Source organism: Hemitrygon akajei, chromosome 1, assembly GCF_048418815.1.
Source record: "Hemitrygon akajei chromosome 1, sHemAka1.3, whole genome shotgun sequence".
In the NCBI taxonomy this organism is placed as follows: domain Eukaryota; kingdom Metazoa; phylum Chordata; class Chondrichthyes; order Myliobatiformes; family Dasyatidae; genus Hemitrygon; species Hemitrygon akajei.
In genome coordinates, this window is record NC_133124.1 from 223915111 (window position 1) to 223932932 (window position 17822).

General features: G+C 42.3%; 1 protein-coding gene across 1 annotated transcript in view; it reads left to right on the plus strand.

Moving 5' to 3' along the window:
* Positions 1-17822, plus strand: part of LOC140736168 (annexin A4-like) — a 145194-nt gene that overhangs the window by 40523 nt on the left and 86849 nt on the right. Inside the window, exons 3-4 of the mRNA XM_073062033.1 lie at positions 7949-8036; positions 11584-11678. Of these exons, the coding sequence (XP_072918134.1) occupies positions 7949-8036; positions 11584-11678 (183 nt within the window). The remainder of the gene's footprint in view (positions 1-7948; positions 8037-11583; positions 11679-17822) is intronic.

Sequence of the window (17822 nt, forward strand, 5' to 3'; positions counted from 1 at the left end):
AATTCGCTCAGAACCGGGGAATCGCTCGGCTGGACTTCTTCGGCGTACAACTGCGCAGCCTCTATCAAATCGGCCGTCTCTATCGCGGAGCGTAAGGTAAGATCAGCTTTTTCCAGCAGCCGCTGGCGGATACACACTGACCGAACCCCAGTCACAAAAGCGTCTCGGACCAAGAGTTCCTTATGCTGTTCCGCTGTGAGCGCTGGGCAGTCACAAGCCCGCGCGAGTATCTGTAGCTCGCGGAGAAATTCAGCAGTCGACTCCGTAGGCTGCTGTTTTCGTGTTGCCAAGCGGTGCCGTGCATAAACTGGATTTACTGGCCGCAGGTACTGTCTTCGGAGGGCGGCAAGCGCCTCCTCGTAGGTGGATATGTCCCTGATGAACGAATAAACTTTTGGGGCGACCCTCGAGAAGAGAAGTTTGTGCCGAACAGCCGAGTCGGTGGCACGAACCTCCTCTAAGTACGATTGGAAGCACACCAGCCAGTGTTCAAAGGCAAGAGCTGCTCCAGGGTCTCGGGGGTCCAAGTCTAGGCGTTCTGGGCGTAAAGCGGTTTCCATGTTGTAACTTTCAGTCAATAAAATTGATGCACCATCAATAACTCACGCCGAGACTTAGGAAGTGAGATATCGGCTTTTATTGACTGAAGAACAACACTACATCCTGGGGAAAATGAGGGAGAGCAGCAGGCCACAGTCGCCTTTATACAGGGGTCTGTGGGAGGAGCCACAGGGGTAGTCAGCAGGGTCTTGGGAGGAGCCACAGGAGCAGTCAGACAGGTATATCTAGTTCACCACACATGCACAGTACATTGTACACAAGTGCACATGTATACAAATATTAGAAGAGAAGTAAGAAAGAAAAAATTATCTCAAACAGTATTACAGGAGGGGATCATTACTTCCCTGGCTATAGGTTGACTCATTATAGAGCCAAATGGCCAAGGGTAAGAATGATCTCGTATAGTGCTCTTTAGAACAACACAGCTGTCGTAGTCTATTACTGAAAGTGCTCCTCTGTTCAGCCAAGGTGGCATGTAGAGGATGAGAAACATTTGTACAATGTCCTGTGTATGTTACTCAAAATGGCTTCTTTGGTTTGTTACGAGTAGGAATGCTTCTTTGTCTGATAAGTGTTTCTCTCGCCGTCGTTTCGCTTTAGAATGGCTGATATGGTAATTGTATTCATTTGTTAATCAATGGGGAATGTTATTGTGTTTTGTGAGGCTGGGAACTTGGGGGAGGGGTTGCGCGGGCTTGTGGTGTGAGGGGAGTCGGGAGGAAGACGCCGAGGAAGGTGGACGTGCGCTCGGAAGACCACCGGGGAGTCCGAGGTGGAAGATGTGGACGTCGGAGGCAAGCGACGAGGGGTCGAATGGTTCGATGGTTGAGCTTCAATGAGTGCACTAAACTGACTGAACTTTGATAAGTTGGTGCCTTTTGTTTTTTCTCCGTGTGTGTGTGTGTGTGTATATATATATATAGTATTGCCTAATACTCTTTTAATTTTAGTAAACTCTTTAAAGTGTATTTCATAACAGTATTTGTTGTGGGTTTGATACTGTTGGCGGGCGCGAGGCATAAACTCGATTCTCACAGCACCTGCGTGTACGGGAGGTGGGTTGGTGAGTGGCTGGATCTCCTTTTCCCCTAGACATATACCAGCCTTTTGGGTAAGTGTTACACATTGTTCAGAATTGTCAGGATTTTCCATAGGATTCTTTGTTCTACCACAGCCTCCAGTGTGTCCAGTTTGACTTGTATAATAAAGCTAGCCGTTCTAATCAGTTTATGGAGCCTGTTGGCGTCTCCAGTGTTGATGCCATTGCCCCAGCACAGCACTGCATAAAAGAATACACTGGTGACAACATGTGAAGGAGAGACCTGCATACTCCAAAGGACCTCAGTCTCCTTAGGAAGTAGTGGCTAGTCTGGTCCCTCTTGTACTCAGACCCTGTGTTGATGCTCCATTCAAGTGTGTCACCAGGTGCATCCCCAGGTGCTTATAGGTCCTCACCATGAATAACAGAGAGCAGTGCAGGCTTATTCTTAAGTCCATCACCATTTCCTTTGTCTTACTGGTGGTAAGCTGCAGATGATTCAGCTTGCACCATTTGATGAAGTCCTTCACCAGGGCCCTGTATTCATCCTCACTTCCTCCCTTTATACACCAACTATTGCTGAGTCATCAGAGAATTTCTGCAAATGACATGACTCAGTGGTGTATCTAAAGTCCAATACAGTCCACTGTGAGGCTCCAGTGCTGCTTATAGCCACGTCTGACACACAGCTCTGAAGCCACACAAACTGTGGTCTGCCAGTCAGGTAGTCCATTTATTCAGGATATAATGGAAGTGCCAGCCTGCATTTAATGGATCTTTTCACCAGCAATGAGGGCTGTATAATATTGAAACACTTGAGAAATCGAAAAACATGATCCTCACGGTGCTGCCCTGGTTATTCAAATAGGAGTAGGCTCTGTTCAGCAGGTAGATGATAGCATTGTCGACTCCATAGGCAAACTGCAGGGGATCAAGGGCTGATTTGACCAAGGGTTGGAGGTGAGCCAGAACCAACCTCTCTAGGGTCTTCATGAAGTGTGATGCTATGTGCTTAGCCTCCTGCTCTATTCGCTTTACACTTGGGACTGTGTGGCTAAGCACAGCTCCAGTACCATCTTCAAATTTGCTGACAGCAGTACAGTTGTTGGCCAAATCAAAGTTTGTGAATCAGCAGAGGAGGGAGATTGAAAATCTGTATGTTTTCTATGTTTCTAAAATCTGGCAGAGTGTGCTACAGTGACGTCTTACTCAATGTAATCAAGACCAAGGAGCTGATTATCGACTTCAGAAGGAGGAAACCTGATGTCAATGAACTAGTCCTCATCAGGGGATCATGGGTGGAGTTGGTCAGCAATTTTAAATTAGAAACAAAGATAACTACAGCACAATACAGGCCCTTCGGCCCACAAAGCTGTGCCGAACATGCCCCTATCTTAGAACTACCTCAGCTTTACCCACAGCCCTCTATTTTTCTAAGCTCCATATAGCCATCCAGGAGTCTCTTAAAAGACCCTATCGTTTCCGCATCTACTACTGCTGCTGGCAGCCCATTCCACACACTCACCACTGCGTATGTGATACACATTTTTTTTATAAGACATGCTCCCTAAACCAGGCAACATCCTTGTAAATCTCCTCTGCACCCTTTCTGTGGTTTCCACGTCCTTCCTGTAGTGAGGTGACCAGAATTGAGCACAGTACTCCAAGTGGGGACTGACCAGGGCCCCATATAGCTGCAATATTATCTCTTGGCTCTGAAGCTCAATCCCATGATTGATGAAGGCCAATGCATGGTATGCCTTAACCACAGATTCAACCTGCGTAGCGGCTTTGAGTTACCCCAAGATCCCTCTGATCCCCCACACTGCCAAGAGTCTTACCATTAATACTATATTCTACCCTCATATTTGACCTACCAAAATGAACCACCTCACACTTATCTGGGTTGAATTCCATCTACCACTTCTCAGCCCAGTTTTGCATTCTATCAATGTTGCGCTGTAACCTCCGACAGCCCTCCACACTATTCCCAACATCTCCAACCTTTGTGTCATCAGCAGACTTACTAACCCATCCCTCCACTTCCTTATCCAGGTCATTTATAAAAATCACAAAGAGTAGGGGTCCCACAACAGATTCCTGAGGCACACCATTCTGCCTCCATGCAGAATATGACCTATCTACAACCACTCTTTGCCTTCTGTGGGCAAGCCAGTTCTGGATCCACAAATCAATGTCCCCTTGGATCCCATGTCTCCTTACTTTCTCAATAAGCCTTGTATGAGGAACCTTATCAAATGCCTTGCTAAAATCCATATACACTACATCCATGGCTCTACATTCATCAATGTGTTTAGTCACATCCTCAAAATTCAATCAGGCTCGTAAGGCACGACCTGTCTTTGACAAAGCCATGCTGACTATTCCTAATCATATTATGCTTCTCTAAATGTTCATAAATCCTGCCACTCAGGATCTTCTCCATCTATTTTTTTTCAGTTCATTGTTCTTTTCACCTTGGTTGTTTGTCCATCCTGTAGGCTGATGTCTTTCATTGACTGTATTGTGTTTCTTGCATTTACCGTAAATGCCCACAAGAAAACAAATCTCAGGGTTGCATATGGTGACATGTTTTCTATGATAATAAATTTACTTTGAATTTTGAATCCCGTTCACCGGCACGTGGCCCATCGCCTACTCTGTACAAATCTGATCCACTGGCATGTGGTCCATCACCTCAAGGATCTAAATGCTGTTAGAATGTCTGTTTCCACCACCTTTTCAGACTGCATTCCAGACCTCAACCACCCTCTGGGTAAAAATAGTATTTTTCTGATCCCTTCTAAACCTTTTCTTGCCTTAAGACCCCCACTTGGAGTACTGTGCTCAGTTTTGGTTGCCTCACTACAGGAAGGATGTGGAAGCCATAGAAAGGGTGCAGAGGAGATTTACAAGGATGTTGCCTGGTTTAGGGAGCATGTCTTATGAAGATAGGTTGAGTGAACTCGGCCTTTTCTCCTTGGAGCGACAGAGGATGAGAGGTGACCTGATAAAGGTGTACAAGATGTTGAGAGACATTGATCGTGTTGGTAGTCAGAGGCTTTTTCCCAGGGCTGAAATGGTTGCCACAAGAGGACACATGTTTCAGGTGCTGGGGAGTAGGTACAGAGGAGATGTCAGGGGTAAGTGTTTTTTTTTTACTCAGAGTGGTGAGTGCGTGGAATGGGCCGCCGGCAACGGTGGTGGAGGCGGATACGATAGGATTTTTTAGGAGACTTCTGGATAGGTACATGGAGCTTAGAAAAATAGAGGGCTATAGGTAAGCCTAGTAATTTCTAGGGTAGGGACATGTTCAGCACAACCTTGTGGGCCAAAGGGCCTGTATTGTGCTGTAGGCTTTCTATGCTTCTATTTAAAAAAAAAAACACCATCTGGTCTTGGACATCTCTGCCTGGGAAAAGTTTTCTTGCCATCTCTTTCCTCATTCATTGAAGATCCAGTTTCCAGTGTACTCTAACTGCCACAGAAGCTTTTCCCAGTTTACCAGTATTGAAATTGGATTTCTTCCAATTCACACAATTACTTTCTGGGGTTATCCTTATCCTTTTCCATAATTATTTTGAAACATAATGAGTTATGTTTACTATCCTCGAGATGCCGACATACTGCCTCTTCTTGCCTAGCTCCATTCCACAGGTTTACTCCAGCATTGTCCCATCCCTACCGAGATTTACTGTGGAAGTTCTATCAGTAGTGGTTATCTCTTTATGGACAAATCGTGGCTTCTCCCTGAAAATCTATGTTTCTGGAGATTAGAATTGGGTTTATTTTTATGTCTGAGAATAGAGGTTTATTTTAGTTATGATTGGAAGTTGGGATTTGGTGGCATTCATTTTCCCCTGAGCTGCATCTTTCATTTAATGGCTGCCTCTCATTAAACTGCACCACTGTGTAGAATGATTTAAAAAAACACTCAACACTTACACATCCATCTGTTGTTAGGGAATCAGACTTAGCAGACAGCCAGCTGCAGTTGGTACTTCTATCTTTTGTTCCTCTGAACTCTTAAACTTGCACAGGATGAACATAGCATTTTGTACAAAAACAGAGGGGTAGCTGGAAAGATTGCACAGGATTTTGCACTGTAAGTTGAGATGATTGTTGTGGCTTAAACAGCTTTATGCTGAAATGTCTTTGAAATCATTTCTTTCTAGTTCCAAATGAGTAAAGACACACTCAGTGGTGATATTTTCCTTCACTAGTTCATTCACTTACATAAATGAAGGTCAGATACATTATTACAATTCATGGGGCATTGCATTTACAAGTAGATCACAGGGTCGAAATGATGGGTTCTGTACCTTGCAACTTGGTGGATTTTAAGTGCTGAGGCATATTTATTATATGGTTAATATATTTCACAGCCCTTGCTCATTCTTGGGTAAATGATACTGAGTCAAATGTCTTGTCGAAGATGATGAAATTGGTCAGAATTCCAGAGGAGTACCTTAAAACAATGTCTACCTGACTTGGGAGCATTCTGAAGACTTGACCTACTGTGAAACATTCCACCCTAAAAGGAACCAGTATCAAAGTATACTGCTGCTTCTCAGTGTTGTACTGGGTACAATCATATTGAAGGTTCCCTTGAATCTTGTCTGCAGTCAGCGTTACAAACAGAACCAGCGTTCAAGATGCTGCACCAGACTAGTATTGGAAAAGCTGGGTTTTGGTTGGTTCCCCATCTTGTCAACCAATTGCAACCCTCTAAGCTTTCCTGATGACTATGTTCTAATTCTCTCCCATGTACAAACTTCAATTTTAATTGCTTCCTCTGACCACCTGACATTGTTAGGTTTTGAGGAGGATTGTCTCTGTCTCTGCCTCTACATTTTAAAAATGCTTTTTGTTACGAACCCCGTAACTGGGTCACTTACCAGCAAAGATAGAGAGGTCCGTTGAAGTCCGATGGTACTATTTTTAACAGTATTTATTCGTAAAAATACACAAAAATAATATCAATGCAAACATACAGATAATATACGTCGTCAATACTAAATCTAAAAGTGCAGGTATAATAATAATCAATAAGAAATAGCTCTATCGTCTAGGGGATAATGTATTGTCCGATGGAAATATAAAAGTCACTCAGTTCATTCAGGCTGCAGCCTTTTGGTTGGAGAGAGAGAGATTTTTAGAAACTTGCTGGCTTTCCTTTTTTATGATTTCGATCCGTCAGAAGTCCCGTTGGTGTGGCCGTTCACTTGTGGCCTCTCCTTTAGCTAAGCCGTTCTTCCGTGATGAGCCCGCTACCCTGGCAAGGGAGGACGCACACGGGCCCTCACCGGCGTTCGCTATAAAACGCTGTCACTGGCTTTCCAGCATTTCACCTGGTGTGTCTAAAGGGGTTGTTCCCCAGACGCTCTTTTATCCTTACTCACGGGGTCTCAGATGTCAGTCAGGTTGGGATGATGCAATCCCTCAACCAGCCCACTCTGGTCATCCCCTGAGGGCTTCAATGAATAGTACAGTACTCAATACACAATTCTGTCTCCAAGAGACAATGGCCGTTATCTGTGGCTTTGTCTCGCTGAGGCCAGGGCACATTCCAAAACCTTGTGGATTCTCTCTCATTTCCTGGGTCCCAGACCCGAATTAATAGCGATCTTGCGATTCTCAAAAAGGAGGGGGCAACTTTGTACCCTTTGTACCCTCAGAGTTGTGGCACATTTGTAACATTTTCAAAACTGAGAATATTTTATTGATATTAAGTTTTGTTTCATATCCATATAGCCATATAACAATTACAGCACAGAAACAGGCCATCTCGGCCCTTCTAGTCCGTGCCGACACTTACATTCATCTAGTCCCACTGGCCCGCACTCAGCCCATAACCCTCCATTCCTTTCCTGTCCATATACCTATCCAATTTTACTTTAAATGACAATTCCGAACCTGCCTCTACCACTTCTACCGGAAGCTCATTCCACACAGCTACCACTCTCTGAGTAAAGGAATTCCCCCTCATGTTACCCTTAAACTTTTGCCCCGAACTCTCAAATCATGTCCTCTTGTTTGAATCTCCCCTATTCTCAATGGAAAAAGCCTATCCACATCAACTCAATCTATCCCCCTCATTATTTTAAATACCTCTATCAAGTCCCCGCTCAACCTTCTACGCTCCAAAGAATAAAGACCTAACTTGTTCAGCCTTTCCCTGTAACTTAGGTGCTGATATTTATCGTTTGATATTTAGAAAAATGAACTGTATGGTGTTTGGTTAAGAATCCAAAAGATGAAGAATAAGATCAGGCTAGAAGAGCAGATCAGAATATAATAAATTTACTTCTGTCAAATTATGTTAAAAAGACTTTATTTTCTCAACAGGTTGGACAACGAGGCACAGTCAAGGAATTTGCTGGGTTCAATTCCCAAGAAGATGCTGCCAAGTTAAGAAAAGCAATGAAGGGTTTGGGTATGTAGATTAGTGAGGTGTATTTTTAAACACTGCAGTGGTAATCTCTAGATAGCCACTAAATGGAGGAAAATGTACACTTCTACAATATTTTAGTACTAGTCGTCCACCCCTCAGCCCACTGACCCAATACCCGATTTAAAAAAAAATGTAGTCTTTGCTTTGAATTCTGACACTCCAAAGTTGATACTCTTTGGGAAATTCATGTTTTACGCTGCCCTTTAAGAGAAGAAATATTTCTTCTTTAGCACTTCTAACTAGCCTCGGTGTAATATTATGCCCCATTCTTTTTTCTTTTCAAATCTTTTTATTATTATTATTATTATTATTATTATTATTATTATTATTCAAAAATACACAGATACATCGAAGTAACAACACTTACAATACCTCAAAAAAATTCTTAAAGATTGAAAATTTTTGTGAATTTAAAAACAAACCCTACTAAGCAAGAAAAGTGAGGGGAAAAAAGAACCCATTGAGAGCACAACCCCAGAGCCACGCATCATATAGAAAGCTTCTAAAAATAAACCTCAAACAGCCAACAAGAAGAAAAAATATATCAAAACAAAATTTACACTTAGATCGTGGGGGAAATCTATCAGTTAACTGAAATGATAGTAACGAGCAAATAAGCCCATCTCTTCTCAAAATCAAATAGAGGTTCAAAGGTTCGACTTCTAATTTTCTCCAAACTGAGACACAGCATCACTTGAGAGAACCATTGTGACAAAGTAGGAGCAGATATATCCTTCCATTTCAACAAAATGGCCCTCCTAGCTATCAATGTAACAAACGCAATAACATGTTGGTCAGACAGAGAAATACCATGATTATTTTGAGGAATTATTCCAAAAAGCACAGTCAATTTATTAGGTTGTAAGTTGATTCTAAGTGCTTTAGAAATTGTCGAAAAGCCTGACTTCCAGAATGGTTTTAATATTGAACATAACCAGAACATATGTGTCAGTGTGGCTATCTCAGTTTTACATCTATCGCAATACTTGTCAACATTGGGGAATATTTTAGAAAGTCTCTCCTTCATCAAATGGTAACGATGTACAATTTTAAATTGAATCAGTGAATGACTAGCACAGACCGAGGAAGAGTTAACCAACTTCAGAATCCATGTCCAATCCTCCCATATCAAAGTCAAATTGTGTTCTCTCTCCCAATCCTGTTTAATCTTAAGGACGCTAATCCCATTGTAATAATAAATTATAAATTCTTCCGATAGAACCTTTCATCAAGGGGTTCATATTCATAATAGTATTTAACAAGTCAGCCTCCAGTATATAAGGAAAATTACTTAAATATTTTTGTAAAAAATGTCTAACTTGAAGATATTGTAAAAAGTGTGAATATGAAAGAGAATATTTATCGACTAATTGTTCAAAAGACATCAATCTGCCTTCTTTAAATAAGTCCAAAAAAATTGAATCACTCCAGGAAGGTTTAAAAAAGTAATTACGATAAATTATACTACAAAGTTTAAATTTTTTAAGATTAAAAAAAAAATTGCAGAACTGGAGCCAAATTTGTGAAGAGTGCTTAACCGCAGGATATAAATTTAAATTAGCAACTTTAGCTAATTGTATAGTTAGAGCAACTCCTAATAACGAAGTTAAATAAAACTGTTTCACAGCTCTCAGTTCCAGGTCTACCCAGATTGGCCAGTCATTCCTATCACCCCAATATACCCAAAAGGACATATATCGCAAATTAACAGCCCTATTATTATGCCCCATTGTTCTTGACTCTCAACATCAGAGAAAAGTTTCTTCATATCCATGTATTCTGAACTTTTAATCATCTTGGATATCTTAATGAAATCTGCAGTTGATCTTCAGTGCTGGTAGGAATAGTAGCTTCAACGGTTTTGCAGTGGTGTTATTCTGTCGAACCACTAAAATGTGAAATATGACAAACTGAAGCTGGGGCAATAGTTCAACAAGAACTACCTTGGCAGCAATTGCTACACGCTGAGGTCAAATGGAAGCCTGTAGTGAGAGAAGTTGAAAGGTGCTATAAACAGTCAATTTCCACCAAATATTCTGTGGCCAGAATTTAACCTTTTGCTAAATTAAGACTGGCTGCAGTTGTTATCCACTTCGACCTCACTAGCACGTTGTCTTGCTCATGCATGGAATTTCCTCAAGTATAAACCCACAAACTTCCACTTTCTGTTGAATTCTGTCACAACATGGAAATATTTTATACTTGCTACTCGATGTCGAGCAAAGTTTCAGAATGAGCTATGCAGTTGCGTTGGCTTTGTTCTGGGATCATAAGACTTCTTGAGTAACCTGTATTTTTGTTAAGCTCTCTCTTATTCTTTAAAGAATTAGGCATCACACAGATTATCCATCTCCAAACAGTCTATGCTAGGACATTTGAAAAATGGGTGGCTTTGTAGTGTAGTGGTGAACATACTGATATTACAATGCAAGCAACCAGAGTTCAGTTCCTGCCACCCTCTTAAGGAGTTCAGATGTTCTCTCCTTGACTGTGTGTGTTTCCTCTGGGTGCTCCACTTTCCTCTCACATCCCAAAGATGTATGGGTTAGGAGGTTAATTGGTCACATGGATTTAATTAGGCCTATTACTGTGCTGCATTTCTAAATAAATAAATATTTTTAAAAAAGCCTTTCCCATGTGGTCTGTTTCATTGGCACTACACTGATGCAAGTTTCTCATTCCAGAGATATTTTCTTGCATCCAAAGTCCCCAGTTACTGAGTAGGATTAAGTCTTGTCTTCGGTTCATTAATTCAGGGTTTGGAATCCTGATCTGATAATTGAACTACTAGGCTGCTTTACCCCTCTGGCAGGACTACACTGGAGTTGTCATTGTGGGAGGGCCTAGTACAGCAGATAAGAGCATATTTGAAGTTGAAGAACAAAAAGATTAGAGTGAAGAAAGATTGTGTAAAGTTTAGGAAGCTAAAAATTTGGACAGGATCTTTGAGGAATTTAAAGGAAGTAGAAGTCAATTTAAACAAACGCAGGAGAGCTGAAAGAGGCCATGAATTGTCCTTGAGTATGATCAAGGATAATTTCCAAGACATTTTGTAGAGGGTGTGGTGGGAGAGGGGAATGGTACCTAGGTATAGGGTAGGACCACTTAAAGTCAAGGGAAAGAACTTGTGCCGTGAACATACTGCTAGGAGATTGCTAGAAGCAGATTATGACAGCCACAGCTCAGGCATTTAGACAGGGCAAGCAGGGAATTGGGATACAGACTTTATGCAGGCATTTGGGATGACTTAGATTGGCATCATGGTTAGCCCAAATGTGGTGGGCCAAAAGGCCTGATCTTGAGCCTTACCGTTCTATATTCTTCAATGTTCATGATTTCCTGGAGTTGAAATCTCTCAAAGAACAGGGATACTCAAAGGTATTGTATGATCCTGGGACTTTCTGCTCTATGGTCTGTCTCCAACTGACTATTCAAGATTCTTTCATTCTTTCTAGAGTTTTCTGGTTCTAAACACAGGATTTAATTTTATGCTTTTTAGACCATAACACTGAAATTTGATATTGTGTAGGTACTGATGAAGATGCCATCATTGAAGTCTTAGCCAAAAGGACTATCGCTCAGAGGCAGCAGATCAAGCTGGACTTCAAGACAGCTTTTGGCAGGGTATGTTCTCTGCTGCAGTATTTCCGTACCTGACTAACATGTACAGCCTTCAAAGTACCATGAAATACACTAATAGCCAATGTTAATATTGAACACTTTAATCCATTGCAGGTCTTGGAGAAAAGAGTTGCCAGGAAACTGGTTTGCTGTATTTAATGAATTTGAAACTTGGATGAATGACATCCAGCCAGCAGAGAATTTATTTGTGATCATTGTGCTTATTTCAACTGTGCAGTGCAAATTTGCTAGTGTAGTCCAAAAGAGCAATTCGAGATGCAATAAAGTATCTTAATTTTATTCCTGCTGTTCATGATAGATTATATATTAATAGGCTTTAGCTGAAAGATTTTTTTGACTATTTTCCTGAATATGGTAATTAAATCCTTTCCTTCCTCTCATCCTTTTGAGAAACATCTGATTATACCCATCACAAACAAGACATAATCTGCTAATGCTGGAAATCTAAGCAATACACACAAAATGCTGGAGAAACTCAGCAGACCAGGCAGCATCTATGGAAAGAGTACAGCTGGCATTTCAGGCCAAGACCCTTCATTAGGACTGGAGGGAAAAAAGATGAGTTAGTAAGAAGGTGGGGGAGGGGAGGAAGAAACACAAGGAGATATTGTGAAACCAGGAGAGGGAGTAGGAGGGAAGTAAAGAGCTAGGAAGTTGGTGAAAGAGATGAAGGCTCTGATAGAAGAGGATGAAGCTAAGGAAGAAAGAAAAGGGGGAGGAGCACCAGAGGGAGGTGATGGGCAGGTAAGGAGATAAAGTGAGAGAAGGAAATGGGAATGCTGAGGGGTGGGGGGCCATTACCGGAAGTTCAAGAAATCAATGCTCATGCCGTCAGGTTGGAGGCTACCCAGATGGATATAAAATGTTGCTCCTCCAACCTGAGTGGGGCCTCATTGTGACAGTAGAGGAAGCTATGGACTGACATGTCAGTATGGGAATAGAAAGAGGCACTAAAATGGGTGACCACAGGGAGATCCCACTTTTTCTGGTGGATGCTATGCAAAGGCGGTCTCCCAATCTACGTTATGTTTCACTTATCCTTGCGAGCAGAACAAGTGCTACACCTGGCCCTACACCTCCGCCCTCACTACATTTCAGGGCCCCAAACAGTCCTTATGGGTGAAGTGACGCTTCACCTGTGAGTCTGTTAGGGTCATCTACTGTACCTGGTGCTCCAGGTGTGGCCTCCTGTATATCGGTGAGACTCGACATTGATTGGGAAACTGCTTCACTGAGTACCTAAGGTCTATCCACCAGAATAAATGGGATCTCCATGTGACCACCCATTTTATAGAACATAAAATGTTCTATACACCACAGTACAGGCCCTTTGGCCCACAATGTTATGCTGACCCTTAAGCCCTGCCTCCCATATAAACCCCCCCCCCACCTTAAATTCCTCCATATACCTGTCTAGCAGTCTCTTAAATTTCACTTGTGTATCTGCCTCCACCACTGACTCAGGCAGTGTATTCCACACACCAACCACTCTCTGAGTAAAAAAAACCTTCCTCTAATATCTCCCTTGAACTTTCCACCCTTTACGTTAAAGCCATGTCCTCTTGTATTGAGCATTGGTGCCCTGGGGAAGAGGTGCTGGCTGTCCACTCTGTCTGTTCCTCTTAATATCTTGTATACCTCTATCATGTCTCCTCTCATCCTCCTTCTCTCCAAAGAGTAGAGTAAAGCCCTAGTTCCCTTAATCTCTGATAATAATGCAAACTGTCTAAACCAGGTAGCATCCTGGTAAATCTCCTCTGTACCCTTTCCAATGCTTCCGCATCCTTCCTATAATGAGGCAACCAGAACTGGACACAGTACTCCAAGTATGGCCTAACCAGAGTTTTATAGAGCTGCTTCATTACCCCGCAACTCTTAAACTCTATCCCTTGACTTATGAAAGCTAACACTCCATAAGCTTTCTTAACTACCCTATCTACCTGTGAGGCAACTTTCAGGGATCTCTGGACATGTACCCCAAGATCCCTCTGCTCCTCCACACTACCAAGTATCCTGCCATTTACTTTGTACTCTGCCTTGGATTTTGTCCTTCCAAAGTGTACCACCTCACACTTCTCCGGGTTGAACTCCATCTGCCACTTCTCAGCCCACTTCTGCATCCTATCAATGTCTCTCTGCAGTCTTCGACAATCCTCAACACTATCCACAACACCACCAACCTTTGTGTCATCTGCAAACTTGCCAACCCACCCTTCTACCCCCCCACATCCAGGTTGTTAATAAAAATCACAAAAGGTAGAGGTCCCAGAACAGATCCTTGTGGGACACCACTAGTCACAACCCTCCAATCCAAATGTACTCCCTCCACCACGACCCTCTGCTTTCTGCAGGCAAGCCAATTCTGAATCCACCAGGCCAAACTTCCCTGGATCCCATGCCTTCTGACTTTCTGAATAAGCTACCATGTGGAACCTTGTCAAATGCCTTACTAAAATCCATGTAGATCACATCCACTGCACTACCCTCATCTATATGCCTGGTCACCTCCTCAAAGAACTCTATCAGGCTTGTTAGACATGATCTGCCCTTCACAAAGCCATGCTGACCGTCCCTGATCAGACCATGATTCTCTAAATGCCCATAGATCCTATCTCTAAGAATCTTTTCCAACAGCTTTCCCACCACAAATGTAAGGCTCACTGGTCTATAATTACCTGGTCTATCCCTACTACCTTTTATAAAAAAAATTTAATTAAAAAAAGTGGAATTTCTTAATTTCACTTCCCATTCACATTCTGACATGGAAGTCCATGGCTTCCTCTACTGTCGTGATGAGGCCACTCTCAGGTTAGAGGAGCAACACCTTGTATTCCATCTGGGTAGCCTCCAACCTGATGGCATGAACATTGATTTCTCGAACTTCAGGTAATGCCCCCCGCTTTAATCTTTGTCCATTCTTAATTCCCTCTCTCACCTTGTCTCCATACCTCCCCTTCACCTCCCTCTGGTGCTCCTCCCTTTTCTTTCTTCCATGGCCTTCTGTCCTCTCCTATCAGATTCCCCCTTCTCCAGCCCTGTATCTCTTTCACCAAACAACTTGCCAGCTCTTTACTTCAACCCCTTTCTCCCCCCCCCTTCCGTTTTCACCTATCACCTTGTGTTTCTTCTGCCCCTCCTCCACCTTCTTACACTGACTCATCATCTTTTTTTTTCTCCAGTCCTGATGAAGGGTCACTGCCTGAAATGTCGACTGTATTCTTTACCATAGATGCTGCCTAGCCTGCTGAGGTCCTCCAGTATTGTTTAAAAATGCAAACACGAGGAAATCTGCAGATGCTAGAAATTCAAGCAACACACACAAAATGCTGGTGGAACGCAACAGGCCAGGCAGCATCTATAGGAAGAAGTACAGTCGATGTTTCAGGCTGAGACCCTTCGTCAGGACTAACTGAAGGAAAAGATAGTAAGAGATTTGAAAGGGGGAGGGGGAAATCCGAAATGATAGGAGAAGACAGGGAGGGGAGGGGCTGGAAAGTTGATTGGCAAAAGGGATACACAGCTGAAGAAGGGAAAGGTTCATGGGAGGGGAGGCCTAGGGAGAAAGAACGGGAGAGGAGCACCAAAGGGAGATGGAGAACAGGCAAGGAGTGATTGTGAGTGGGGCAGAGAGGGGGGAAAAAGAAAGAAAGGAGAGAATAAAGTGGGGGGAATAATAAATAAGGGATAGGGTAAGAAGGGGAGAAGGGGCATTAACGGAAGTTAGAGAAATCAATGTTCATGCCATCAGGTTGGAGTCTACCCAGACAAAATGTAAGGTGTTGTTCTTCCAACCTGAGTGTGGCTTCATCTTGACAGTAGAGGAGGCCATGGATAGACATATTGGAATGGGAATGGGACGTGGAATTAAAATGTGTGGCCACTGGGAGATCCTGCTTTCTCTGGCGGACAGAGCGTAGCTGTTCAGTGGGGTGCGGTCTTTTATATATTGGTGAGACCCGATGCAGACTGGGAGACCGTTTCACTGAACACCTACACTCTGTCTGCCAGAGAAAGCAGGATCTCCCACTTTCAAATCTCTTACTATCTTTTCTTTCAGTTAGTCCTGACGAAGGGTCTCGGCCCAAAACGTCGACTGTACTTCTTCCTATAGATGCTGCCTGTCCTGCGGCTTTCCACCAGCATTTTGTGTTTGTTCCTCCAGTATTGTGTGTGATTTAAACCCATTTTAGCTTTAACTATTATGGTTCAGTGAAAAGTATAGTTTAAAAAGGCCATTTTCAAGCTTGATGTTAAACTGAGGCTCACCTGTTTTCTTGGGTTAATATACAAGACCCTATGGCACTATTTTGAGTTCTTCCTTAACCATTACGTGTATTTTAGATTAAAGAAGGGGTTTATTTGCATGTTATTTTCTTGTCACTTAAGAAATTTTGATATGTGATGATTGGTTGAATGCCAATGATGCCACAGGCAATTCACAGAAAGTTGAACAAAGCACATGGCCCAGCATATCTACACTGACTAGGGAGTTACAGGTCTGTACAATAGTAAATTCAACTTCTGTGCCTCTTCCTTCTAAAATCTGTCAAGTTATTTGGCTGCTGTGCTCTGTTCTGACTCTGCTGCCTTCTGTTGAATATTTTTCAAGCAGCTTGTTTGATTATAGAGCTGTATTTAAATTGGACACCAGTGGTTACTGCTTTTTATCAATAACTAAAAGGATTAGAACGTTCAGCAGGTTGGAGGAAGGTGGATGCAGAAAAGGTGGATCTCATGACTCCTCAGTGCTTACAGCTGGAGTGCATTGCGTAATTACTCAAACCTTTTTGCCAAATTTTGAGTCAACAGCTTTATTTAAAAGAAAAAGCATTCATACTAAAACACCACACACAAAATGATGGAGGAATTCAGCATGTCAGGCAGCAGCTACGGAACTGAATAAACAGTCAACATTTTAGGCTGAGACTCTTCAAGAGAAACTGTTTAGCATCTGCAGAATCTCTTGTGCTCATACCAGAACATCGATATTGTTTATATTTAATACCAGACACCTCTTGCCTTATCAGTGTATCCTCTTTCTTTCTTCCTTTAAATCCCCCCATTTAAGTCTGCGTTTGGTGTCTAGAATCATTTAGCACAATATGAAACTGTATGGTTCTTGTGGTAGGTCTATGAACAACATTCATTTCAATCCCTTTCACCTTTCTTTCCACTGCCTTACAAAAATAAATACTTATGAAATTTCCCATTTTGAAAACCACAGTTAAATCTGATCCACTCCACTTTTAACAGATCATACCAACTACATTTTCCTTCAATATGCAGCTACAAAAAGTATAGCTAATACTTCCCCATGACTTCTCTCTTGCAGACCCTCACATCTCCCCTAACTTTCTGTGTTTCAAGAACAATCCCAAACTATACCTTCACATAAAAATTCCTTGAATTGCACTCAAGAACTCTGATAGATTTCTCTATCCAGTGTGTGGAAGGTTTTATTAGTAACCATCTTGCATCTCTATCTTCCTTTCCTCTTTCTTCTCAGTCATCCTGTCATAACCCATAAGGTTCAGAAAGTCTCCTCAAATCTCCTCAATGCATTGTTTTTGAAGAAAACCTAGTTATCCAATTTTTCTATAGTAGTGTAGTGGTTAGTGCAATGCTATTACAGCTCGGGGTATCCGAGTTGGGAGTTCAATCCCAGTGTGCTCTGTTAGGAGTCTGTACATTCCTGCCTGTGTGTGTGGGGGTTTTCTCTAGGTGTTCACGCTTCCTCCCGCAGTCCAAAAGACCCACTGGCTAATAGGTTAATTGGTCATTGTAAATTGTGTTGTGATAGGGCTAGGATTAAATCAGGAGATGCCGTCAGTGCAGCTCAAAAGGTCAGAAGTGCCTATTCCTCGTTGTATCTCTACATAAAATAAAATTTGTGTAACCCCTTTATTATGGCAGCCCTCTAACTAGATTTTGCATTTTAGCAGGTATTCTACACTTTAGAGTAAAGTTAACTAGACCTGTTCCTATTTCTACAAGTGACTAGATCCTTGTTTAAAATGCCAACCACAATTGTAAGAGTCTAAGTTTTGCAAATGAGAAACTGTAATTGGATAGCATAATTAAACATAAGATGTGGCCAGCATTTATTGGTCTTCCCTAGTTGCCCCA